Source organism: Saccopteryx bilineata, chromosome 4 (assembly GCF_036850765.1).
Source record: "Saccopteryx bilineata isolate mSacBil1 chromosome 4, mSacBil1_pri_phased_curated, whole genome shotgun sequence".
Lineage (NCBI taxonomy): Eukaryota > Metazoa > Chordata > Mammalia > Chiroptera > Emballonuridae > Saccopteryx > Saccopteryx bilineata.
The window spans coordinates 206,030,051-206,056,399 of NC_089493.1; the positions used below are offsets into that span (position 1 = coordinate 206,030,051).

The following is a 26,349-nucleotide window of genomic DNA, read 5'->3' on the forward strand; positions in this document are numbered from 1 at the left end:
AGACAGAGAGGAAGGAGAGGGGGAGGGGTGGAGAAGCAGATGGGCGCTTCTCCTGTGTGCCCTGGCTGGGAATTGAACCCGGGACTCCTGCACGCCAGGCCGACGCTCTATCACTGAGCCAACCGGCCAGGGCCAAAATTCTTTAAATTTCAACATTATTTCTTAAAAAGTTCTAATTGTGGTTCTTTCTTGGGTTACTTATAGAATATACTTTCTTGTAGACTGTTCTTGGAAATGTCAAATATTGCAACTTTAGGGTTTGCATGCTGGTTGAAGGGACACCTAGAAGTAGTTTAGGATTCTGCCTTACAGCTAGAGACAGATTTACACCTGCTGACTGTGCCTTACACACCTGGAATAAATAATAAAGAAAAATGTTAATTACAATAGGTTTAATGAAATTAAGTGTAAAAAGAAGTATACAAAACATGATAATGTTTAGACTTTCAAAATTTGCTTTAATAATTACATAGTAGTTTAGTTTGGCTCATAATTTTTTTTTTTTCTTACAGGGACAGAGAGAGAGTCAGAGAGAGGGATAGATAGGGACAGACAGACAGGAACGGAGAGAGATGAGAAGCATCAATCATCAGTTTCTCGTTGCGACACCTTAGTTGTTCATTGATTGCTTTCTTATATGTGCCTTGACCGCGGGCCTTCAGCAGACTGAGTGACCCCTTGCTCAGGGACCTTAGGTCCGAGCTGGTGAGCTTTTTTTTTTTTTGCTCAACCCAGACGAGCTCATGCTGAAGCTGGCGACCTCGGGGTCTCGAACCTGGGTCCTCTGCATCCCAGTCCGACGCTCTATGCACTGCGCCACCGCCTGGTCAGGCTCATAATTTTTTTTTGTCTTTTACTTTGAAAAAAATTTAAACTTACAAAAAATTTTGCCTTAATATACTGTGTACTCTTCAGATTCACCAGTTGTTAGTTTCGTATCCAATTCACATTCTCTGTCTCTGGGAACTAATGTTATGGTGTAAGGCCAGTAGTCAGGCTGATGTGGCCATTCACATGAAGGTTCTCATTGGATTCGGACAGACGGTAAGGAAACAGTGGAGCCAAAAATGGTGGGCCATTCCTTTATTAAAGTCTTGCACTGGCCGATAAGCAAACACTCAAAACAAACACTTCCCTTTCACTCAGGGCTCCCAAGGCCCTGACACATTATCCGGTTCCACAACTGGGAGAATCTTCTCTGGTTCCTCCTAGAATCAAAGGCTCCACCAGTCTCAGCAGAGCTCACAAAGCCCCTCAGCTCTGAGTTCCCATCTGCACGTCTTCTTTCTCTGCACAAACTGGCTTCTTCTCCAGCACTCTGCATTCTCTTCTCTCACTCTGCCAACATGGCTTCTTTCTTCTTCTCTCTCCTTTTAAAACTTTCTGGTGCAAAAACCTCTCCAGCAAACATTAGCAAAACAGTAGCCCTTCCCAAGCAGGGAGTTCATTTACAATTTCACAGACCACATATACCTGCTGCTGCCCAGCCCCCAATGCAAACTATAAGCGAGCAAACAAAAAAAATCATATTTTACAAACTTACTTGACCAACATATGGTTAGAACTTTTTCAACTATAAAAGTCTCTTGGTTGGCAGGACAAGACACCTCTAATCTTTGCCATTTTGGATCACCACAGGGGAGTTATCAAAATTTACCGAAAATTTCTGATTCTAAACCACCTAACAAAAGGACCAAAAGCGTCTACACACCACTAGAATTACAGTACATAGAAATGAAGCAGCAGCAGAAAGATGCAATTCTGTGTGTGGAGTGTGGATATAAGTATAGATTTTTTGGGGAAGATGCAGAGGTAAGTTGTTTTTTTCCCCCACTTTCATGTTTTTCTTGTTCAACTTTAACTATTTTCCATAGTTTTGTTTCATTTTCTGACCTTATGAAGAAGTGAATGTAATTGATTGTCCTGTAAAAATGCTGTCATTTAAAGTAAAACATATAAATAAAAAGACAAACCTGGTGAGAGCTAGACTTGTGGGAAAGGAGGTGAGGGGTTCCTACTGGAATATTGGTGCTTGTCCTCCATGGGGCCAGCTCAGTGCCTTTCATCCACTGAAAGCTGATGGGGTGAATCAGATAGTTAGGGAACCATAGTCATGTGAATTATGTTTCCTAATGAAGACTCTAGCAGGAAAAAATTTTGAGTTGTAAATTCCTTTGTTTACCCTTAATTTATGAATTTTACAGCCAGTAACATTATTAAGTCTCAATGGAAAAGCCTGTTAATTCTCTCAACCCCTACAGAAGGTGTTTGAAGTCTTACTTTAGTCATTTTGCTATCTCAGTTTGGGTTAGGTTTGTATTTAATTTTGAGTATGTGATTTAGGCCTAAATTAAGAAGATGGGAGTGAATTTGCATTTCAAGGGCAAGCTTAGGGAATTGCTTGGTTGGAGTCCTGGGTGCTTTTGATAATTCCATAGTTTTAGGCCTGGTTGGGTTTTATTTATACCATCAGACAATGACAGGGAGGCGCTTTTGCTGCTTCCTGGATGGGAAGTGAGGATGTGGCAAACTTTTTTTCTTCCAGTTTCCTAAATTTTGTTTTGGCAGGAAAGTGAAGTTCCCTAGTTCAGTTGGTATTATGCTGTGTTCTGTGTTGGGAAGTTAGACTTTGAAAAAGTGAACGTGTTCCCTGCAGACAGGAACAAATATGTAGTTGTCGTTCTGTAAATGAAGGGGTGAAAGGAAATAGGTCAAATGATAGGTCTAGCCTGGACCACGGTAAAGGCTGATGTTCTCCTCCCCACCCTGCAGTGATGAACTAGTGCAGTTCAGAAATGGATGGGACAGGGAAATGAGAATGTTGGAATGAGAGTTCCACAGCTCTAGTGGGCAGTCTCTGAGCATGGTGCTTAAGAAAGCAGGGACTCATGTGCTGTTGCCTGGTTCTGCATTTCTATCACTCAAGCATCAATTAGCTAACCAGAGGGGGGTTCTATTCTCACTTCCTCAAAGATGCCAGAGTAGCTTTACAATTTATGTTTACATACCCTTTCATAGTATCTCCTAATGTTCAGTTATTTGCATGTGCTGTGACATCAAGTTCTTACTCCATTACAGTTTCCTATTCTAATTCCATTTAAAGCTCAGCACTTGAAAGTTTTTTTTTTTCTCTCAGAGAGAGTCAGAGAGAGGGATAGACAGGGACAGACAGACAGGAAGGAGAGAGATGAGAAGCATCAATCATCAGTTTTTCGTTGCAACACCTTAGTCGTTCATTGATTGTTTTCTCATATGTGCCTTGACCGTGGGCCTTCAGCAGACCGAGTAACCCCTTGCTCAAGCCAGCGACCTTGGGTCCAAGCTGGTGAGCTTTTGCTCAAACCAGATGAGCCTGCGCTCAAGCTGATGACCTTGGGGTCTCAAACCTGGGTCCTCTGCATCCCAGTCCGATGCTCTATTCACTGCGCCACCACGTGGTCAGGCACTCAGCACTTGAAAGTTTTTTTTTTTTTTTTTATAATTTTATTTTTTTAATGGGGTGACATCAATAAATCAGGATACATATATTCAAAGATAACAAGTCCAGGTTATCTTGTCGTTCAATTATGTTGCATACCCACCACCCAAAGTCAGATTGTCCTCTGTCACCTTCTATCTTGTTTTCTTTGTGCCCCTCCCCACCCCAGCACTTGAAAGTTTTGATGGAGCTGAGGACATAGACAAAGACTTGTCATAATCTTCTGAGTCATTTATAGATACAAATGTTGACTCTGAGGTTAGGCCATGGGAACTGCCGAAGCTACTAGATTAAACTGTAGGCTTCTACACGGGGAACAACTTTTAAACTTTTTATTGATATACCACACAGAGAAGGGCACAACTCCTACATGTATGCCTTGATGGATTTTTTTTTTTTTTTTTGACATTAGAACTGAAGAAGCAGTCAGATAGACTCCCGCGTGTGCCTGGCTGGGATCCACCCGGCATGCCCACCAGGGGGCGATGCTCTGCCCATCTGGGCTGTTGCTCTGTTGCGGGCTGGAGCCATTCTAGCACCTAAGGCGGAGGCCGTGGAGCCATCCTCAGTGCCTGGGCCAACTTTGCTCCAATGGAGCCTTGGCTGCCAGGGGAAGAGAGAGACAGAGAGAAAGGAGAGGGGGAGGGGTGGAGAAGTAGATGGGTGCCTCCTGTGTGCCCTGGCCGGGAATCTAACCCGGGACTTCCGCACACTGGGCCAACACTCTACTGCTGAGCCAACTGGCCAGGGCCACCCTGATGGATTTTTAACAAAGTGAACAAATATCACACAGGGAATCTTGACATATAAAATGATTGATATTCTCTTTTTCAATCTTTTAGATTGCAGCCCAGGAGCTCAATATTTACTGCCATCTAGATCACAACTTCATGACAGCAAGCATACCTACTCACAGGCTGTTTGTTCACTTACGCCGCCTTGTGGCAAAGGGATATAAGGTCAGCTTTGGCTTCAACGTGGGAAAAGGGATCCAATTCTCTTCCAGAGTGAAAATGTGTTTTATAAGGTGGCAGGCTCTCATTCGTTTTGGAATTTGACATTTTGGGTAAATGAAAGTGTGTCATAATTATTAGCATTATATCTTCATAAGTTTTAACATGTTAGATATTTAGAGTAAGTTAAAAAAACTGTGGTAAATGTTTCAGAATTAACCTTTTAAAACCTCAAAACCTGTTTTATTAGTCAATTTTTTTTTTTTCATTTTTCTGAATCTGGAAACAGGGAGAGACAGTCAGACAGACTCCCGCATGCGCCCGACCGGGATCCACCCGGCACGCCCACCATGGGGTGATGCTCTGCCCACCAGGGGGTGATGCTCTGCCCATCCTGGGCGTCGCCATGTTGCGACCAGAGCGACTCTAGCGCCTGGGGCAGAGGCCAAGGAGCCATCCCCAGTGCCCTGGCCATCTTTGCTCCAATGGAGCCTTGGCTGCGGGAGGGGAAGAGAGAGACAGAGAGGAAGGAGAGGGGGAGGGTTGGAGAAGCAGATGGGCGCTTCTCCTGTGTGCCCTGGCTGGGAATCGAACCCAGGTCCTCCGCACGCTAGGCCGACGCTCTACCGCTGAGCCAACCAGCCAGGGCTCAAAACCTGTTTTAAAATTTTTTCACCGTGTTTGATATTTAATATTTCCTGTTTCTGTTGAAGGTAGGAGTTGTGAAGCAAACCGAAACAGCAGCATTGAAAGCGATTGGGGAGAACAAAAGTTCACTCTTTTCCCGGAAATTGACTGCTCTTTATACAAAATCTACACTCATTGGAGAAGATATCCTTTTTGAAAGAAGGTTTTCTTTTAATTTTAGAGATCTCTGCTTTAAGTAACATTTTTAAAGAAACTTTTCTTTGAAAGGGTATCTTTTTTGATGAGATTAGGCGGCATGGTTACTTTGACCTTTAATTAGTGTGCTACTGAAGAGCTGTGGGTTGGTCATAATAGGGAAAACAAACATTTTTTTTCAAATATCATAGTAAAAGGAGAGTTTATCATAGTTTAGGTGCAAGGAAATGGACAACCTGGTAACAGATGATAGCAGGTTAACAACCGATTTGCAATCACATTGTTCCTAGACCTGCATGGCAGTGGTCAGGTGCTTAGGCCTGTGAGCTCCTCCAGATCTTCCTGAGGTAAGACCTAAAAAAGAGCTTACTGGCTTTTAATTGAGAAAAGAAACTGCAAAGTCAACAGAGTTGCCTGCTTATAAAGCAGAGGCTATCTTCATTAACTGTTAGAGTCATAAAAATTCTATTAGTTTTGACAGTGGATTATAGGTGAAGCCTTCTCTCTTTGTAAGAATCCCTAGTGTGTACAGTGATTGCCCCCAAATTTATGGTGCTTTATAAATTTAATGAGTTGCATGAAGCAAAATGATTTTAATAGCAAAGTCATAAAATTGTCAGTTTTTAAAAACCAAATAATTATGTAAAATACTAGATAAGGCTGTATTTTAAAATGTGTACTATGGGATGGAGTCAGATCTCAGAATAAAAGAATAGAGGAATAAGGTCTTAAATACTGTGTAAAGTAATATCTGTTACACTTGATTACAAATCTAGTCATTTAGAGACCTGCTTAGCTTCTACCTAAATTGTGAAGACTGTTTTGTTTAATAAATGTCATGAATAGGGAATGGTTATCACTCAGAATGGACCCCTAATCGTTCCAGTTCTATCTCATTCTAAGCTGATCAGGCTGTAAGACTCTGGTTGTTTTATTGTTTCTTCTACTTGAACTTGAGTCTCGTAAGTGGAGCTTGCTCCCCAAGGAGTACCCTTCCCTGCTTCTTTTTTGCTACTGCTGTAGTTCTTACCTGCTGATCCCCAAATTTGATGTTCCCAGACTGACATTGTCTAAAATCATCATTTGTCCCTGAGAATTTAATTAATGAACTCAACACCCTAGGGTGTGTGCTCACACACAGATGTAGGTTTCTGTTTTCTTTTTTGGTTTTCTTGTCTCTTGTCATTAAAAAATTCTCTTGCTGGCCTGACCTGTGGTGGCGCAGTGGATAAAGCGTCGACCTGGAACGCTGAGGTCGCCGGTTCGAAACCCTGGGCTTGCCTGGTCAAGGCACATATGGGAGTTGAAGCTTCCTGCTCCTCCCCTCCCTCTCTCCCCCCTTCTCTAAAATAAATAAATAAAATCTTTTTTTAAAAAAAGAGCATCTTACTTTTAAAAAAAATTCTCTTGCTATTTCTGAGAGCTGTTAGGCACTTTAAAGGAGGAAAGTATTTTTTCTCTTTTAGTATTCATGCTTTGGCTTATGGACTTACATCAGGGGATTGTTAGGATTCAAGTCTCAGCATCATCCAGGTAAACAAGAGGGTTAATATTCAGGCTTCTACAAGGTCTGAGGGATGCCTAGGTCCTTTGGAAGTGAAAAGATAATAGTTGTCTGTCCTCATGAGCCTTATATCATAAGGCATTTAACCAACATCAGAGTAAATCAGAAAAATGAATGCTGTATGGAAGATTTTTACACAGAGCAAAAATGCCTGGAACACAAACCATTAACTTAAAGGAGAACACAGTTAATATTAATGGGAATGTAGCATATATTTTTCTTTAATAGTCATTACATGTGAATCCTTTAGCCCAGCTGGATGATGCTATAAATATCGATGAGATAATGACTGATACTTCTACCAGCTTTCTTCTGTGTATCTGTGAAGATAAGGAAAATGTTAAGGACAAAAAAAAGGGGAACATTTTCATTGGCATTGTGGTAAGTACTTTGTAGGTGAAGAAGTGATAGATGTTTATGATATCTTAAAATAGGAGCAGTCACATATGGTTTAGAATGAGGATATCTGACAAAGTGTGCTTTCAAGTAATTGTACTTAAAAATATGTCTTCCTTATAATTGTATCTGTTAAATCAGTAGTTAGAATTTTCTCATATGACTACTTGGCACTCTGTGCCAAGGAAGGGTCTAGATCAGGGGTCCCCAAACTTTTTACACAGGGGGCCAGTTCACTGTCCCTCAGACCGTTGGAGGGCTGGACTATAAAAAAAACTATGAACAAATCCTATGCACACTGCACATATCTTATTTTAAAGTATAAAAACAAAACGAAAGTAGTACTGTACATAAGCGACGCCACGCTTTGCGGCATCGCCACATACAGTACTCCACAGCATGCGCATCCTGTGCTCCTCTCTCTGACCACCAATGAAAGAGGTGCCCCTTCCGGAAGTGCGGCGGGGGCCAGATAAATAGCCTCAGGGGGCCGCAGTTTGGGGACCCCTGGTCTAGATGCTTTCTGTTCTAGGAGTTTAGTGTTGAAGACAGACACAGTCTTAAGCATGGATGTGAACAATAGGCAGATAGCTGAATACAACATGAAACTCACACATGCATGGATAGCAAAGGGTCTTACAGATTTCCTCTGGGGGTTTGAATGAAATACAATGATATGGGATTGTTGTGTTCATGTTTGGAAGAAAGGATAGATGGGAGGTGAAATGATAGTTGGCCAATACAAAACTACACATTTAATTAATATTATGAATATTTACAGTCAGTCTTCCAGATAAATGTAATCTGTGAATCATAGTTTTATTGATCTTGCCTTCAGGCATTTGTGAGTAAATTTGCCTGTTTATAGACCTACCTGAGCTCTGCTAAAAATCTTAGACTTTTTAGGGCCCTTTGGAACTGTTAGAGTTTCTTGTTCTGTTGTAGGTTAAGCAAAAATAGAACTCCTTGCCTAAGTAATTCTCTTTTTTAACTTTACAGTTAGCTGCAAAATCAACAAAAATTCGTACAAACCGAGTGTCTCCAAAGTAACTTTTAATACCTTATTCTGGCTGCATAATTGTGCTGACTTGACATTTGCTTACCCAATAGCGTTTCTCTAGGGCAGTGGTTCTCAAACTTTTTGAAGTCGGGGAGCATTTAAAATCCTACAAATAATTGTAGGTGCACTATATACAGATTTCTGAGAAATATGTTATAATAATTAAGTCAGATATTAAAGAAAAAATATAAAGTCCAAGCGTGCTTTTATGGTAATTAAACTAAATACGACAAAATTAAATTTATTCTGACATTAAAAAATATTTTTATGTTACATATTTTGAGTTATGCTTTTTAGAATTCATAAAAAAGAGGGGTTAAAATAAAAAAACGACAAAAATGTTATCTTTTTATATATATAGATACATTCTTAGTAAGATTTAGTAAATTTGACAGGTCCTGGCACAAATGTGTTAAGTTTTTTTCATTCTTGTGTTTATGAGAAACACGAGCCTGATGTGTCCTAGTGATTTCTTCAATGTTTGGGCATATATTTGAAAGACAAACTCTTACTTCCTCGTCAATACATTGAAGAATTCCTCTCTTTTTACTCTTAATTGTGTTGAGGGTAGAAAATTCTAATTCACATAAATAGGATGTTGAAAATTATAGTAAAATGTACAAAGCTTTTTTAGATATTGTCACATATTATTCTTTTATAGAAATCAAAAGGCTTCAAGAGACAATTCCTTATGTTTAATCATCAATCCAAAACCCCCACCATACATATCATCTTAACTTTACACCAAACAAAGGATAGAAGAAACTTGCCTCCAGTTCTTTCCGGGGAACATGGGGGGCAGTGTAAATAATCCAGCACCACAGTTTAACAGCCTTTTGCAACCTAATCAGGCAAGTGAGGTGGGGGGGTTGGGCAGACTGTCAGCTTACAGCCAATTCCTCACACCTCTGTCCCCTAAAAGTCTAAACTCCAAAAACCATGTTGGTTTATTGGTCCCCAACAGGCACACATTTCTCTGGAATACCATAGGGCAGTGGTCCCCAAACTTTTCTGGTCCACAGACTGGTTTAATGTTAGAAAATATTTTCACGGACCGGCCTTTAGGGTGGGATGGATAAATGTATCACGTGACCGAGACAAGGGTCAAGAGTGAGTCTTAGAAGAATGTAACAGAGGGAATCTGGTCATTTTTCAAAAATAAAACATCGTTCAGACTTAAATATAAATAAAACGGAAATAATGTAAGTTATTTATTTTTTCTCTGCGGACCGGTACCAAATGGCCCAGGGACTGGTACTGGTCCGCGGCCCGGGGGTTGGGGACCACTGCCATAGGGCACACCTGGACATCTTCTAGGGTACACCAGTGTGCCCTGGCGCATACTTTGAGAACCACTGCTCTAGGGAGTTAGCATTATTATTAGGTGACTGACTTATTTTTTATCCTTGAAAAACACTTTTTTTCTTAGCCACAGGCAGTTGGATCTATTAACAGTAAGGTTGCTTTTTGGAATTAACATATATAATGTGCCACTTTATCTTTACCTGAAACTCAGTCTAAAGAACACAATTAATAGTTTACAACTTGGTGCTTTTTGAAATACTCCCTGGTCCACTGCCAAAGCAAACTATAGTGTATAAACTAGGATGCAAGAAAAGTGAAAAATGATAACTTGCCTCTCAAGTGTTTTCTTGGTACCTGTTCTTGACTTAATTGACCCCTTTTGGGTTGATGATACCAGAGCTCTGGATCTAGGCTGCACTTCTCTTCTGAATTCCAGGCTCCTTCATCCAAATCTCCATTGGACAAGGCACTCAGAATTTGCCCTGATTTCTCAAACTCAGAGTGGCTGCAATGGAACTCTTCTTCCTTTGCCTGCAATACTGTTGTTGTTGGGTTTGTCCCATTGTAATGAGTGTCACACATTCCCCCATCACGACCTAAGAATTATCTTTTGGTTACTGATAGTCTGAAACAAAAGGCTTTGCTATTGTAGGACCACTGCAATCAGGAGCTCCACCTTCAATCTGGGCAATATAATTGTACACATTTCTCAGTGTCACATATCACAGACTAATAGATACTGCATGTGTTATAGACTATTTCTCTGATTTAAAAAAGCAGGCCTGACCTGTGGTGGCGCAGTGGATAAAGCGTCGACCTGGAACGCTGAAGGTCACCTGTTCGAAACCCCTACACTTGTCTGGTCAAGGCTCATATGGGAGTTGATGCTTCCTGCTCCTCCCTTCTTTTTCTCTCTCACTCTCTCTCCTCTCTAAAATGAATAAATAAATAAAAATCTTAAAAAAAAAAGCAAAGGGGTACTTATGTGGCTGATAAATTTGTTACTGAACTTTTATAAATGGCTTTTATAAATGTTTGGTTGTAGATTGGGAGATAAACTTGTATCTGTATACTAATGTACTTGAGCCCAGCACCTAGGCATTGGAGGAAGGCCTTTGAGCTAGAATTAGGGAGGTTGCTTTAACCAATAATGAAGCATTTAAAAATATATTATTTTTGAGAGAGACCGGAAGAGAGAGGGTGAGAGAAGGTAAGAAGCATCAACTAGTAGTTGCTTCCACTTTAGTTGTACATTGAGCTTCTTGTACTAGCCTTGACTGGCCATGCCAGTGTCAGTCTTGCTCAGGCCAGCGACCTTTCATGAGTACAACCACCCCCAGCTCTAGCTGAAGCCAGTGACCATGTACTGACGAGCCCAAGCTCAGAGCCAGCAACCTTGGGGTTCCAGGTTGACGCTTTATGTACTGAGCCACCACTGGTCAGACCCAAAATGAAGAATTTTTAAAAACTATAAAATATTCAAAAGAAAAAAATGCATAATACAGAATACATACTGGCAGTGTGACGTGCAATAACCGCTTAGGCCAGACAAGAGCACACAGCCTACAGAAGGCTCCTTCCCCCAGGGGTAGCTGATATTCAGACTTCTGTGATAATAATTTTGCTTTTAGTTCCAATTTTACCACCTTAAACTATATATAAGTGTAAACATTTTGTGTGTATTTGGGGGGGGGACTTGCTGCCTTTGTTAAAAGTACTATTTGTATATGAGATTTTTTTTTTTAAATAATTTTATTTTTTTAATGGGGTGACATCAATAAATCAGGATACATATATTCAAAGATAACAAGTCCAGGGTATCTTGTCGTTCAATTATGATGCATACCCGTCACCCAAAGTCAGATTGTCCTCTGTCACCTTCTATCTTGTTTTCTTTGTGCCCCTCCCCCTCCCCCTTTCCCTCCCCCATTCCCCCCTCCCCCCCGTGTATATGAGATTTATTTACTTATGTTACTATAGTTCTTCCATTGTCAGTTGCTATATTTATTTCATTTTATGATCCACAGTTTATTCATTCTTCTGTTGATGTACATGTGGGCTCAGCTCCTTCCAGTTTTTGGTTGTACAAAGAACACTGCTTTAAACCTTTATATGTGTGTGTGTGTGTGTGTGTGTGTGTGTGTGTGTGTGTCTGAGCTTCTCAAGAGTAGATACCTACGGGAGGGATTGCTGAGTTATGAAGATGGGCTCTTTTTAACTTTCCTAGATAATGCCAGGCTGTTTTCTGAAGAGGCTGTGTAGTTGACTTTCCATCAGCCACATATGAGTATAGGGATTGATATTTTTCCTCCTGTTGGCTAATACAGTCTGTTACTATTTCCACGCATTTCTTCAGTATCTGTAGTGGATAAGTGTGTGGCCTGTGGAGTCAGACTGTGTGAATTTCGCCACTTTATCACCCTGTGATCTTGGGTAAATTACTTAAAAACTTTCTTTGCCTCTTTTAAACTATGATCTTTCCCAGTTTATCTTTGCTATTATTGGCTTGGGGTGATAGGGGATGGCTTTTAGTTATGATGGTTATTCCCTGGATAGACTGTTACTTGGGGTTCATTCAGAGTGTGTTATATTTGATTTTTGTGCAAAAGTTATACTTCTTATTAATTTTGTGTGATTGAATAGTAATTTACTACTAGTCTATGGCCAGGTTACTAGGAACATATCACTTAGCTACTTTCAGTGATGACCACTGCTGTTTGTGCTGTTCTTTAGAGTTTACGAAGTGTTTGTGTTTTTGTCTGATTTGAATGTTTCTGTAATCCTAGGAGGGAAGTAGGCTAGTTTAGTTCCATTTAGAGAGGAGGAGACTGCAGGTTTGGTCACTTGTCACAGTCACTCTGTCAGGTTTGTTAGATCAAGGGGGAGTTGGACTTGGCATTGCTCTAAAATCCTGTCTAACATAGTTTGGATATTGGTGAATCTGGCTTTTTATTAAGAGTCTTGCAAAGCAGACAAATTTTAAGCACTTTAGAAATAGAGTACATACTAGTGAGTGTGTCCTCTTTGCTATTTCTGTGCTTATTTGTGCAAAAATATGTTTTCTGTGACATTATGTTTTATTTGTTCTCAGGGAGTGCAGCCGGCCACAGGTGAGGTTGTGTTTGATGGTTTCCAGGACTCAGCTGCCCGGGCAGAGCTAGAAACACGGCTACTGAGCTTGCAGCCGGTGGAGCTGCTGCTTCCCTCATGCTTGTCGGAGCAAACCGAGGCGCTCGTCCACAGGGCCACCACTGCTAGGTAAGTGGGCACGTCCCTGGCAGGGTAATGCAGGGTCTGGAACTCGGGCTTCAAGTGGTTAAAAAGTTTTACTTACAAAAGTATTTCAACAGTAGTAGTGGAAATTTCAAAAAAGAAAAACAGAATTACCTGGACTATTAGCTTAATGTAGGACTTTAGAAGTTGATTCCGTTGAAAGAGGTATAATGATATTCTTTGGTAATTGATCTTCAGTTTCTGGTGATAACTTAGAGTTCATTTCTTAGAAAGTTAATATAATTTTGAAAATGCTTTATCTGTGCTATTCAGTTTCAATTTGTGGCCGTGTCCATGTTCACACCTGTTCTTTCTGAGGCAGTGTGGTAGGCACTGTGGCATACAGAGGAAGAAGGTATGGTTGTGGTCTATGGTACAGTTTATCATGCAGCAGAAGTAGCCACACCTAACTAGATTCACAAAGCGTGATGTATTACGGGACAAACGTGAAAATTCTGTGCTGTCACCAGGAAGGGTATGGTAGGAGAAGAGACTGGAAGGGCTGGGGCTCCAGGGCAGAGGACTTGTGTGTTAAAGAATTTGAACTTTAGATTGTGAAGGAGAGTCAATAAAGATTTTTAATTAGTAGGTTGACAAATCAGTTAGAAAATCGAACTACTTGAGTAAGTTGAGTTCCATATACAATATTTCTTTGTTCTTTGTGTTAAGAATGTGTCTTTCTCATTTGACTTGAACATCTTTCAAAGTAGCTTTTATAATATATTTTTTCTGATTATAATACTAATCCATGTTTATTTAGGAAAAGTTTGGAGTTACAAAAAAAAAAAGTCAAATACTACAGCCCTGAGATAATTACTCTTAAACATTTTGGAGTATTATTTTTATGTACGTATATTGCCTTTTTTTTGTTTGTTTAGGAACTTGAATTTATGTTTTGAATTAGTTTTGTATCTGGTTATTTTTTTACTTAAAAATTTCCATATAATTTTTACTTTACTATGGAAAATTTCAAACATATACAAAATTATACAGAATAGTGTAGTAAACCCCATGAATCTATCAACCAGCAGCTTTAACATTTCTCAACTCAGCCAATCCTACTTCATCCATACCTCTACTCTCTCCTTCCTTGAATTATTTATTTGAATCAAGTTCTAGAGGACATCATTTTATCTGCCAAAATTTTAGTGGATAGGTGTTGTTGTGAGTCGGGGGCGCAGAGAGAAAGATCAGCAGACGAAATCATCAAGGACTAACAGGACCACCGCTCGCTCAGGCAAATGGCCACGAGTTCACGCTGTGTCCTACTTTTATTCACAAGACTTCAAAAAGCTTGTTTACTGAGAAATTGGCATAACATCAAGCATAACTTTTACTTAAAGATCCATGGAGTACACCTGCATGATAGCTTAATAACAATATAATATCAAAAGGCATTAATTGCTATTGCTTCTATGGTTCCCACAACATTCCTCTCTTTATCTCAAGGGAATACCTTGAAAGGAACAGAAATCTTATGAGAATGTTTTACTGAGAAAAGCCCAGCAACTGCCTTCAGTCACATAGACCTGTTTCAGGGACCCGCCTTCAAGTCACAAAACAATTCTCTTGGCAAAACATTCTTTTCTTGTTGGCTGTGTTCCCATCCAAGGCCATGCAATCGGTTATTCCACCACAGATAGGCATGAAAACCAAATGACTACATAACATTGTTAATATTATAAAAGATTATAATTTATCCATTCTGCTTTTGTTATGTTGTATTTATTTTTTTCAGTATTACAAATATTGCTATGATGAATATCCATGCATAGAAATATTAATATATATATGCATTTCTGATTATTTCCTTAAGCTAATAAATTACTAGGTCAGAGGATATAAATATTTATAAAGCCCCTGATTGCTTGCTAGAATTAGTAACATCAAGTTATACTTCTACCACTGTGGTATAGGAGAGTTGGTTGAACTCTTGCTAACATTGGGGGTGATCATTTAAATAATCTCTGCCAATCCAATAGGTGAAATATTCCACATCAAGTTCCCTTATTTTTGTTCTTAATCCTTTTCTGATTGAGTTCAAACTTAACGATTTATAAGTCAGACAGTAGACTTGTAAGGGATATTGCTTTCAAAAAGCTAGAAAAAATAAAATCTCTAAAAAGATTTTAAAGATAGTCTTCTAGAACTTTATTTCCAGTATTTTATGTCTTTAATTTTGTTAATTTTTCTTTATAACTGAATGTACATTTGATTAACTTAGATATAGAGTTGACCCTTGAACAATTTGGGGATTAGGGTCATTGACACCCCCACCACACAGTTGAAAATCTGTGTATCACATTTGACTCCCCCCAAAATTAACAAGTCAATTAAGGTTTTGTAATTTAGGGATGGACTCCACAGAGTTGTGAAAAACTCTACATGTTTGAGTTCCTTATATGAAATGGGGCAGAGTAATGCAGGTAGTTGGCCCTCTGTATCCTTAGGTTCCAACCTTGGATTGAAAATCTTGTTTTCAGTCCTCAGGTGATTGAATCCATGGATGTGAAACCCGTGGATATGGAGGCCAACTGTATTTATTGAAAAAAACATCTGCATATATACAGTGTGTCCATAAAGTCATGGTGCACTTTTGACCGGTCACAGGAAAGCAACAAAAGACGACAGAAATGTGAAATCTGCACCAAATAAAAGGGAAACTCTCCCAGTTTCATACCTATTCAGTGCAGTTTGATGTGGGCTCACGCACAGATTTTTTAGGGCTCCTTAGGTAGCTATCCCGTGTAGCCTCTCCAGACTCATCACTGACTGATGGCCTACCAGAACGGGGTTTCTCCACCAAACTGCCGGTTTCCTTCAACTGCTTATCCCACCGAGTAATGTTATTCCTATGTGGTGGCGCTTCATTATAAATGCGCCGATATTCATGTTGCACTTTGGTCACGGATTCGAATTTAGTGAGCCACAGAACACACCGAACTTTCCTCTGTACTGTCACATCTTGACTGGCATGCCGAGGGTTGCTCTGCTATATACATGGTGTTTCGTCATCATCTGCGCATGCACACATGCTGCCACATCATCCTACAGAAACTGGGAGGGTTTTCCTTTTATTTGGTGCAGATTTCACATTTCTGTAGTCTTTTGTTGCTTTCCTGTGACCGGTCAAAAGTGCACCATGACTTTACAGACACACACTGTATATTGGGAACCTGTGCAGTTCACATCTGTGTTGTAATTGAGACTAAAACCTATCAGTTGAATCAACACTTTCATTTCTAATTTCTACTTATTTTTTGTAAAACCATAATGACAAAATTTAGTAAAATAACAAAGCATTCCACAAAGACATTGCCAAAACTGAATTATTGTCTGGCAGACAGCATTGCCTGGTGATATTTCTAAATGTTTATTCATCAAATGAGTTTAAAAGCCATTTGGCACACCAAAGGCAGTTTGGGTGCCATATGTGGGTTTTCCAAATTCCATGACTGCCTTTGTCTTGTTTTAATCAATGTTTCTCTGGTTATCATTGAGAGTATGTAATTTTTCCTGTGTTTAGTGATATGTAATTTTTATTTTATTTGTATATAAGACAAAAGTTCACCCACATTTCTGTGCATTGTCTAAAGCTAATCTCGATTTATAGACAGAACAGAGCAGTGGAGAATCAAAAGTCGCGTGGTCAAACAGATGGCTCCTGTTACATAGGCTTTGGGCTGGAGAATTGGCTCTTACCCTTAGTGACTTTGGCTGAATTACTCAACTCTGTTGTCCTTCAATTTCCTTTTCTTGAAAATAAAGATAATAAGAGCGCTTTACCTCATAGAATTGTGAGGATTAATTATATTAATACAGGTAAAGTGCCAGTATCGAAAGCTCTCAGTGGTGGAAGCCACTCTTCTTCTCAGCCATTATTTCTTTTAATATTGTGTCTCCCCCATTCTCTTCTGGAACTTCTATCAGAAGTATGTCGAGCCTTCTTATTCTTCTCTTTGTCATAGCCTTTATGGTGTCTTCTCTCATCTTAGCTTTTCTCATATTGTTTTGGCCCTTGGGGATTTCCTTTTTAAAATTTTTTAGTCTCTTTAAAAAACATTTTTTTTTTTTTTTTCATTTTTTCTGAAGCTGGAAGCAGGGAGAGACAGTCAGACAGACTCCCGCATGCGCCCGACCGGGATCCACCCAGCACGCCCACCAGGGGCGACGCTCTGCCCACCAGGGGGCGATGCTCTGCCCATCCTGGGCGTCGCCATGTTGCGACCAGAGCGACTCTAGTGCCTGGGGCAGAGGCCACAGAGCCATCCCCAGCGCCCGGGCCATGTATGCTCCAATGGAGCCTTGGCTGCGGGAGGGGAAGAGAGAGACAGAGAGGGAAAGCGCAGCGGAGGGGTGGAGAAGCAAATGGGCGCTTCTCCTGTGTGCCCTGGCCGGGAATTGAACCCGGGTCCTCCGCACGCTAGGCCGACACTCTACCGCTGAGCCAACCGGCCAGGGCCAAAAAACATTTTTGGTTATATTTTAATTCACTATTTCTATGTTGTTTTTAGTAGACTTGGCCCAATTAATTCCTCCATGCATTTGCATTCCATTATTTTTATACTTAGGTCTCTTGGCATTCTGAAAATACTTCAATAATCATCTTTTTTATTTTTATCAATTTATCTTTCCTTTAAATTTAAATTTAATTTTAGCTTCAGCTTTTAATTCACTTTTTCTATTTTGATTTATGGTGTGAGGTGTGGTCCTACCTTAATTATCCCCCTAAATGCAAGTGGGTCCATTTTAGCATCTATTAAATTTAGTCATTATCAACCTGAGATACAAATTGCAGCCACTCTTTTTTCCCAGGAGTAATTGACAATAAACATTTTTTAATATCTTAAAAATATACAGGGTACATGTTCATTTTTTGATTTAGTCTTAAAATATATTTTTTAAAAACCTATCATGTTAAAGCTACCTACTTTTTTTTTTGTTTTTTTTTTACAGGGACAGAGAGAGTCAGAGAGAGGGATAGATAGGAACAGATAGACAGGAACAGAGAGAGAGAGATGAGAAGCATCAGTTATCAGTTTTTTGTTGTGACACCTTAGTTGTTCATTGATCACTCATATGTGCCCTGACCATAGGCCTTCAGCAGACTGAGTAACCCCTTGCTCGAGCCAGTGACCTTGGGTCCAAGCTGATAAGCTTCTGCTCCAAAAGATGAGCCTGCGCTCAAGTTGGCGACCTCAAGGTCTCAAACCTGGGTCCTCCGCATCTCAATCCGACGCTCTATCTACTGTGCCACTGCCTGGTCAGGCGCTACCTACTGTTTTGAATAGATGTACATAGTGAATAACAGGAAACACCCTCAAATTAATTTTTTTTTTTTTTTTTTTTTTTTTTTTACAGAGACAGAGAGAGAGTCAGAGAGAGGGATAGATAGGGACAGACAGACAGGAACGGAGAGAGATGAGAAGCATCAATCATCAGTTTTTCGTTGTGACACCTTAGTTCATTGATTGCTTTCTCATATGTGCCTTGACCGCGGGGTTATAGCAGACCGAGTGACCTCTTACGCAAGCCAGCGACCTTGGGTCCAAGCTGGTGAGCTTTGCTCAAACCAGATGAGCCCGTGCTCAAGCTGGTGACCTCAAGGTCTCGAACCTGGGTCCTTCACATCCCGGTCCGATGCTCTATCCACTGCGCCACCGCCTGGTCAGGCTCAAATTAATTTCTAGCACTACATTTTTACTATAAAACAAAATGATTTCCAAACCATGAATGATTATTTTTGAGTACTTTCAACACAGTGACACATCAGCATGACCAATCCTTTTTTCATTGGATCTGTTAATAGAATATTGTGACTAGTTGTTTTCTTCTGAGTAACTGAGGGTTAACCTGAAACCTATTATTTTTCAAAATTTATGGTTGAAAATCTTATGAGTTCAATTTCCTGTCTTAGTGAAGTACAGTTTAGCAAGTTACATTAGTGAACGAAATTTATATGTATATTTGAAGATTGAAGATATTGCTAGGTCTTAGAGTCATTTTTCCAACTCTCATTGGCATCAGCCCAGACTAATGATGTGGTTCTAAAAGGCTTACAGAATTGTATTTAACCAATACTGAATTCACAATACACTAGAAATGCTGTAGCAAAAGAAAAAGAAAGAAAGAAACTAGAACATGGTTCTCTTTTTATACATCTCTTTCCACAAAAATGAAATTCAGAAAAACTTTGGTAAATTAAGGGTCTTAGTTAAAGAAAGTTGCATTAATCATTTGGATACATGTTTAAAGATTACTAGAATATGATTTAAACTACATTAAATAAAATTTTATTTCAAATGATGCTGCAAACTTCTTAAACATTCCAGTAAGCCTTTTTTCTTACCAAGAGACCTTTAAGATTGTTCACTAATTATCATTTTTGTTTTATTGAGCCTAAAATGCAATGATTTTCATATTTCCAAATATGCCTTTAATAAAGTGCTTACAAGATTTGCACAGGAGAAAACTAGTTATTTGGGCAGTGATGTTAACTTTTTTTAAGTTTACTGATTTTATTATCTGCCCCCATATTGTTCAGAATCAGTCCAATTCTTGCTCTAATTTTTTTTTGAATTTTTTTAATTAAATTTAATGCAGTGCCATTGATAAATCAGGGTACATATGTTGAGAGAAAACATCTCTAGATTATTTTGACATTTGATTGTGCTGTATACCCCTCCCCCAAAGTTAAATTGTCTTCTGTCATCTTCTATTTGGTTTTCTTTGTGCCCCTCCCCTCCCCCAACCCCTCTTTCCTTCTTCACCCCCTCCCCCCTCCCCCCACCCCCCACCCCTGTTGCCATCACAATCTGTTCATGTCTCTGAGTCTCATTTTTATGTCCCTTCTATGTATGGATTCATATAGTTCTTAGTTTTTTTTCTGATTTACTTATTTCACTCCGTATAATGTTATCAAGGTTCATCCATTTATTGTAAATGATCTGATGTCATCATTTCTTATGGCTGAGTAGTATTCCATAGTATATATGTACCAAAGCTTTTTAATCCACTCGTCCTCTGACGGACACTTGGGCTGTTTCCAGATCTTCGCTATTGTGAACAATGCTGCCACAAACATGGGGGTGCATTTCTCCTTTTGGAGCCGTTCTATGCTGTCCTTGGGGTATATTCCTAAAAGTGGGATAGCTGGGTCAAAAGGCAGTTCGATTTTCAGTTTTTTGAGGGATCTCCATACTGTTTTCCACAGAGGCTGTACCAGTCTGCATTCCCACCAGCAGTGCAGGAGGGTTCCCTTTTCTCCACATCCTCGCCAGCACTTATTCTGTGTTGTTTTGTTGATGAGCGCCATTCTGACTGGTGTGAGGTGATATCTCATTGTGGTTTTAATTTGCATTTCTCTAATGATTAGTGATGTTGAGCATTTTTTCATATGCCTGTTGGCCATCTGTATGTTCTCTTTGGAGAAGTGTCTATTCATCTCTTTTGCCTATTTTTGGATTGGATTGTTTGTCTTCCTGGTGTTGAGATTTACGAGTTCTTTATAAATTTTGGTTATTAACCCCTTATCCAACGTATTGTCAAATATGTTCTCCCATTGTGTAGTTTGTCTTTTTATTCTGTTCTTGTTGTCTTTAGCTGTGCAAAAGCTTTTTAGTTTGATATAGTCCCATTTGTTTATCCTGTCTTTTATTTCACTTCCCCATGGAGATAAATCAGCAAATATATTGCCCCGAGAGATGTCCGAGAGGTTACTGCCTATGTTTTCTTCTAAGATGCTTATGGTTTCACGGCCTACATTTAAGTCTTTTATCCATTTTGAGTTTATTTTTGTGAGTGATGTAAGCTGGTGATCTAGTTTCATTTTTTTGCAGGTAGCTGTCCAATTTTCCCAACACCATTAAGAGGCTGTCTTTACTCCATTGTATTTCCTTGCCTCCTTTGTCAAATATCAGTTGTCCATAGAACTGTGGGTTTATTTCTGGGTTCTCTGTTCTGTTCCATTGATCTATATGCCTGTTCTTATGCCGGTACCAGGCTGTTTTGAGTACAATGGCCTTGTAGTATAACTTGATATCAGGAAGTGTGATACCTCCCACTTTATTCTTCTTTTTTAAGATTGCTGAGGCTATTCGTGTTCTCTTTTGGTTCCATATTTTTGGAATATGTGTTCTATGTCTTTGAAGTATGTCATTGGTATTTTAATTGGTATTGCATTGAATTTATAGATTGCTTTGGGTAATATAGACATTTTAATGATGTTTATTCTTCCTAACCATGAGCACGGTATATGCTTCCACTTGTTTGTATCTTCCTTGATTTCTTTTATCAATGCTTTGTAATTTTCCGAGTACAAGTCTTTAGTCTCCTTGGTTAAGTTTATTCCTAGGTACTTCATTTTTTTGGTTGTAATTGTGAAGGGGATTGTTTCCTTAATTTCTCTTTCTGACTGTTCATTGTTGGTGTATAAAAATGCCTCTGATTTCTGAGTATTGATTTTATATCCTGCCACTTTGCTGAATTCATTTATCAGGTCCAGTAGCTTTTTGACTGAGACTTTAGGGTTTTCTATATACAATATCATATCATCTGCAAATAATGATAGTTTTACTTCTTCTTTTCCAACTTGAATGCCTTTTATTTCTTCTTCTTGTCTGATTGCTGTGGCTAGGACTTCCAGGACTATGTTAAATAAGAGTGGTTGTTGAGGTATGTTCCCTGTATTCCCACTTTGCTGAGAGTTCTGATCATGAATGGGTGCTGGATTTTATCAAATGCTTTTTCTTCATCTATTGAAATTATCATATGGTTTTTCTCCTTTTTGTTTATGTGATGAATCACCTTGATTGATTAACGAATATTGTACCATCCTTGCCTCCCCAGAATGAATCCCACTTGATCATGGTGTATGATTTTTTCCATATATTGTTGGATCCGGTTTGCTAATATTTTGTTGAGGATTTTATTTTAGCATCTATATTCATCAGAGATATTGGCCTATAATTTTCTTTCTTTGTGTTGTCTTTGCCTGGTTTTGAAATCAGAATTATGCTCGCCTCATAAAAGGAGCTTGGAAGTCTTCCTTCCTGTTGAATTTTTTGAAATAGTTTGAGAAGGATAGGAGTTAGTTCTTCTTTGAATATTTGGTAGAATTCTGTTGTGAAGCCATCGGGCCCTGGACTTTTCTTTGTTGGGAGTTTTTTGATAACTTTTTTGATCTCCTTTGTTGTAATCGGTCTGTTTAGGTTTTCTGATTCTTCCAGATTGAGTTTTGGAAGATAGTATGTTTCAAGGAATTTGTCCATTTCATCCAGGTTGTCTAGTTTTTTGGCATACAGTTCTTCAATATTTTGTATTTCTGTTGTGTCAGTTGTTATTTCTCCTCTCTTTTCTAATTTTATTTGAGTCCTCTCTCTCTTTTTCTTGGTGAGTCTAGTTAAAGGTTCATCAATCTTGTTTACCTTTTCAAAGAACCAGCTCCTAGTTTCATTGATCTTCTGTATTGTTTCTTTAGCCTCTATGTCATTTATTTCTGCTCTGATCTTTATTATTTCCTTCCTTCTACTGCATTTGGGCTTAACTTGCTGTTCTTTTTCTAATTCTTTTAGATGCAGGGTTAAGTTGTTTATTTGAGCTTTTTCTAGCTTCTTAAAGTGTGCCTGTAGTGCTATGAACTTCCCTCTCAGCACTGCTTTTGCTGTGTCCCATAAATTTTGAGTTGTTGTATGCTCATTGTCATTCATTTCTAGGAATTTTTTTATTTCTTCTTTGATCTCATTCTTAATCCATTCATTATTTAACAACCTGCTATTTAGTTTCCATGTGTTTGAGAATTTTTGAGCTTTTCTGTTGTGATTCATTTCTAGTTTCATGCTGTTGTGATCGGAGAAAGTGCTTGATATGATTTCAGTCTTCTTAAATTTGTTGAGAGCACTTTTGTGCCCTAACATGTGGTCTATCCTAGAGAATGTACCATGAGCACTTGAAAAGAATGTATATTCTGCTGCTTTAGGGTGAAAGGTTCTGAAGGTATCTATTAAATCGAGTTTATCTAGTGTTTCCAATAAGTCTGCTGTTTCTTTGTTAATTTTCTTTCTTGAGGATCTATCTAGTGATGTTAGTGGGGTATTGAAATCCTCTACTATTATAGTATTGCTGTTGATCTCGCCGTTTAAGTCCATCAAAGTCTGTTTTATATATTTGGGTGCTCCTATATTACGTGCATAGATATGTATAATAGTTATATCTTCCTGTTGGATTACTCCCTTTATCATTATGTAGTGGCCTTCTTTATCTCTTACTATATCCTTTGTTTTAAAGTCCAATTTGTCTGATATAAGTATTGCTACCCCAGCCTTTTTTTCATTTCTGTTTGCATGAAACGTGTTTTTCCATCCTTTTACCTTCAATCTATGTGTGTCTTTTGTTTTAAGGTGTGTCTCTTGTAGACAACATATGTATGGGTCCTGTTTTCTTATCCATGCAGCTACCCTATATGTCTTTTGATTGGATCATTTAATCCATTTACGTTTAAGGTTATTATTGATATGAAGTTTATTGCCATTTTCTTCTTTAAAGGTGTATTCCTTTTTTGCTATATTCTTTTCCCACTTTGATCTGTTTACAACAGGCCCCTTAACATTTCCTGCAGCATTGGTTTGGTTGTAATGAATTCCTTGAGTTGTTTTTTGTCTGGGAAGCTTTTTATTTCTCCTTCGATTTTAAACGATAGCCTTGCTGGATAAAGTAGTCTTGGTTGTAGGTTCTTGTTCTGCATTACTTTGAATATTTCTTGCCATTCCCTTCTGGCCTCAAGTGTTTCTGTTGAAAAGTTGGATGTCATCCTTATGGGGGCTCCTTTGTAGGTGATAACTTTTTTTTCTCTTGCAGCTTTTAATATTTTCTCTTTATTGCTTAGCTTTGGTATTTTAATTATGATGTGTCTTGGTGTAGGTTACTTTGGGTTTCTCTTTAATGGAGTCCTCTGTGCTTCTTGGACTTGTGAGAGTTTCTCTTGCATTAATTTAGGGAAGTTTTCAGCTATGATATGATTGAACAAAGTCTCTATACCTTGTTCTTTTTCTTCTTCTTCAGGAACCCCTATGATGCAGATGTTATTTCTCTTCATGTTGTCACAGAGCTCTCTAAGAGTTTCCTCTGACTTTTTGAGTCTCTTTTCTCTTTTCTTCTCTGCTTTCATGCCTTCATTCCAGTTGTCCTCTAACTCACTGATTTGATCCTGTGCTCTGTTTATCCTGTTTTTAATTCCTTCCATTGTGGTCTTTATTTCTGATATTGTATTTGTCATCTCCGACTGATTCTTTTTTATACTTGCTATTTCTTTATTTAGGTTTTCATAATGACCATCCATTGTTGTTCTAAGATCCCTAAGCATCCTTACAATCATTATTTTGAACTCCGCATCTGGAAGTTTGATTATTTCCATATCACTCAGTTCATCTTTTGAAGGTGTCTCTTGTGGTTTCATTTGGACTGCACTCCTTTGTCTTCTCTTCATGGTGTTTTATTTGTAGAGTTGGTTGAGTCTAGGCTTGGTGTTGTCTGCCTCCAGTTTTCAGTTGTGTTATTTCTAGGTCTTCTTGGGTTGGTATCAGCTGTTATCTGTAATCCACTTTGGGATTTGGGCAGCTTTGAAGTCTTGATTTGTTTGTTTTCTTTACAGGTGATAGTCTTGTTTACTGATCTCAGCAGGGTGCTTCCTTGAAACTGTATCCAGGAATGCAATCGGTGTAACCTGAGACTCTGAAGGCCTCTTTAGCCAGCTAATCTCACTGGGGATAGGGTGTTTTCTCAGATTCAGGAGGGGGAGGTGTATCTCAGATCTCCATGGAGACCTGAGTTACTGCCCCTCCTCCCCACTTCTTGTTTTCAGCTATGTCTTGTTGCGCTGATTGGAGCTGGAGAGATGTCCGGAGATCTCTGATCCGGAAGCACTTCAGCTCTGTTTTGTGAAAGTTTCAGTCCCTCCCCCAGCTATGGCTGCCTCCAGCACAGATGAGTCAGCTTTTTTTTTTTTTTTTTTTTTGTATTTTTCTGAAGCTGGAAACAGGGAGAGACAGTCAGACAGACTCCCGCATGCGCCCGACCGGGATGCACCCGGCACGCCCACCAGGGGCGACGCTCTGCCCACCAGGGGGTGATGCTCTGCCCATCCTGTGCGTCGCCATGTTGCGACCAGAGCCACTCTAGCGCCTGAGGCAGAGGCCACAGAGCCATCCCCAGCGCCTGGGCCATGTTTGCTCCAATGGAGCCTCGGCTGCGGGAGGGGAAGAGAGAGACAGAGAGGAAAGCGCGGCGGAGGGGTGGAGAAGCAAATGGGCGCTTCTCCTGTGTGCCCTGGCCGGGAATCGAACCCGGGTCCTCCGCACGCTAGGCCGACGCTCTACCGCTGAGCCAACCGGCCAGGGCCGAGTCAGCTTTTTTAGTTCGTTTCTTGCATTCCTTAGCCCCTCACAGTCTGTTCCTTTCCCTGTCCTTTCCACTTGGGAGATAAGCTGGTCTTTTCAACGCACCTCGTTCCCTGGTCACCAGGCAGTGTCTGTGAGCAGTAGTTTCTGCTCTTTTCTCTCTGAGATCCCCTCTGGGCTCTCAGCCTCACCTTCCCCCCCCTCCGTTCCAGTAAGCAGAGGAGGTTCAGGCGTTCCTTACCATGATTGTTGTGGTTTCTTCTTTGCTCCTTGGTTTTTGAGAGCTGTTCTTGCAGTTCAAAGTTGTTTTTTCATGCTGATTTTTCCTAAATTGATTTATATTCCAGTTTGGTGGTGGGAGCTGGGCGTCTGTGCATCTGCCTACTCCGCTGCCATCTTTTTTCTCTCTTGCTCTAATTTAAGACAAGCTGTCATTTGTTAAAGTGATTCTTTTTTGTTTGTTTTTTATTAAGTTTTAATTTATGTATTTACATGGATTCAAGTGTCCCACTGAATATAATTCCCTCACCCCCACCCCCAGTGTCCCTTTCTCTACCCCCTTTGCTCCCCTTCCCCTAACTCCCTTCCCCTTCCCTCTAGGATTTGCTGTCATATTATCTATATTTCTGTGTTATGTATATATAGTTTCACTAATCCCTTCATCTTTTCTGATCCCATCCCTTCAACCTCCTTCCCTCTGACAGCTGTCCCTCTGTTCCTTGTGACCCTGCCTCGGCCTCTATTCCATTCCTCAGTTCACGGTGTTCATTAGATTCCACATATAAGTGAGATCATATGATATTTCTCTTTCTCTGCCTGCTTAATTTCACTTAGCGTAATAATCTCCAGGTCCATCCATGCCATCACAAATGGTAAGATTTCCTTCTTTTTCATAGCCTTTTAGTATTCCATTGTGTATATGTACCATGCTTTTTAATCCACTTATCCACTGATGGACACTTCGGCTGTTTTCAGACCTTGGTTATTGTAAACAATGCTGCAATAAACATGGGGGTGCATATCTTCTTTAGAATCATTGATTTGGTATTCATAGGATATATTCCTAAAAGTAGGATGGCTGGGTC

The 26,349-nt window shown here is 39.6% G+C and overlaps 1 protein-coding gene across 3 annotated transcripts in view; it reads left to right on the forward strand.

The window, feature by feature from the left end:
• The window catches only part of MSH3 (mutS homolog 3), a 238,806-nt gene that overhangs the window by 12,025 nt on the left and 200,432 nt on the right, over positions 1–26,349 (forward strand). For all 3 annotated transcript variants that reach the window (XM_066273683.1, XM_066273682.1, XM_066273684.1), the window contains exons 4-8: positions 1,639–1,812; positions 4,321–4,437; positions 5,145–5,262; positions 7,074–7,219; positions 12,691–12,857. In XM_066273683.1, coding sequence (XP_066129780.1) covers positions 1,639–1,812; positions 4,321–4,437; positions 5,145–5,262; positions 7,074–7,219; positions 12,691–12,857 — 722 coding nt within the window. The remainder of the gene's footprint in view (positions 1–1,638; positions 1,813–4,320; positions 4,438–5,144; positions 5,263–7,073; positions 7,220–12,690; positions 12,858–26,349) is intronic.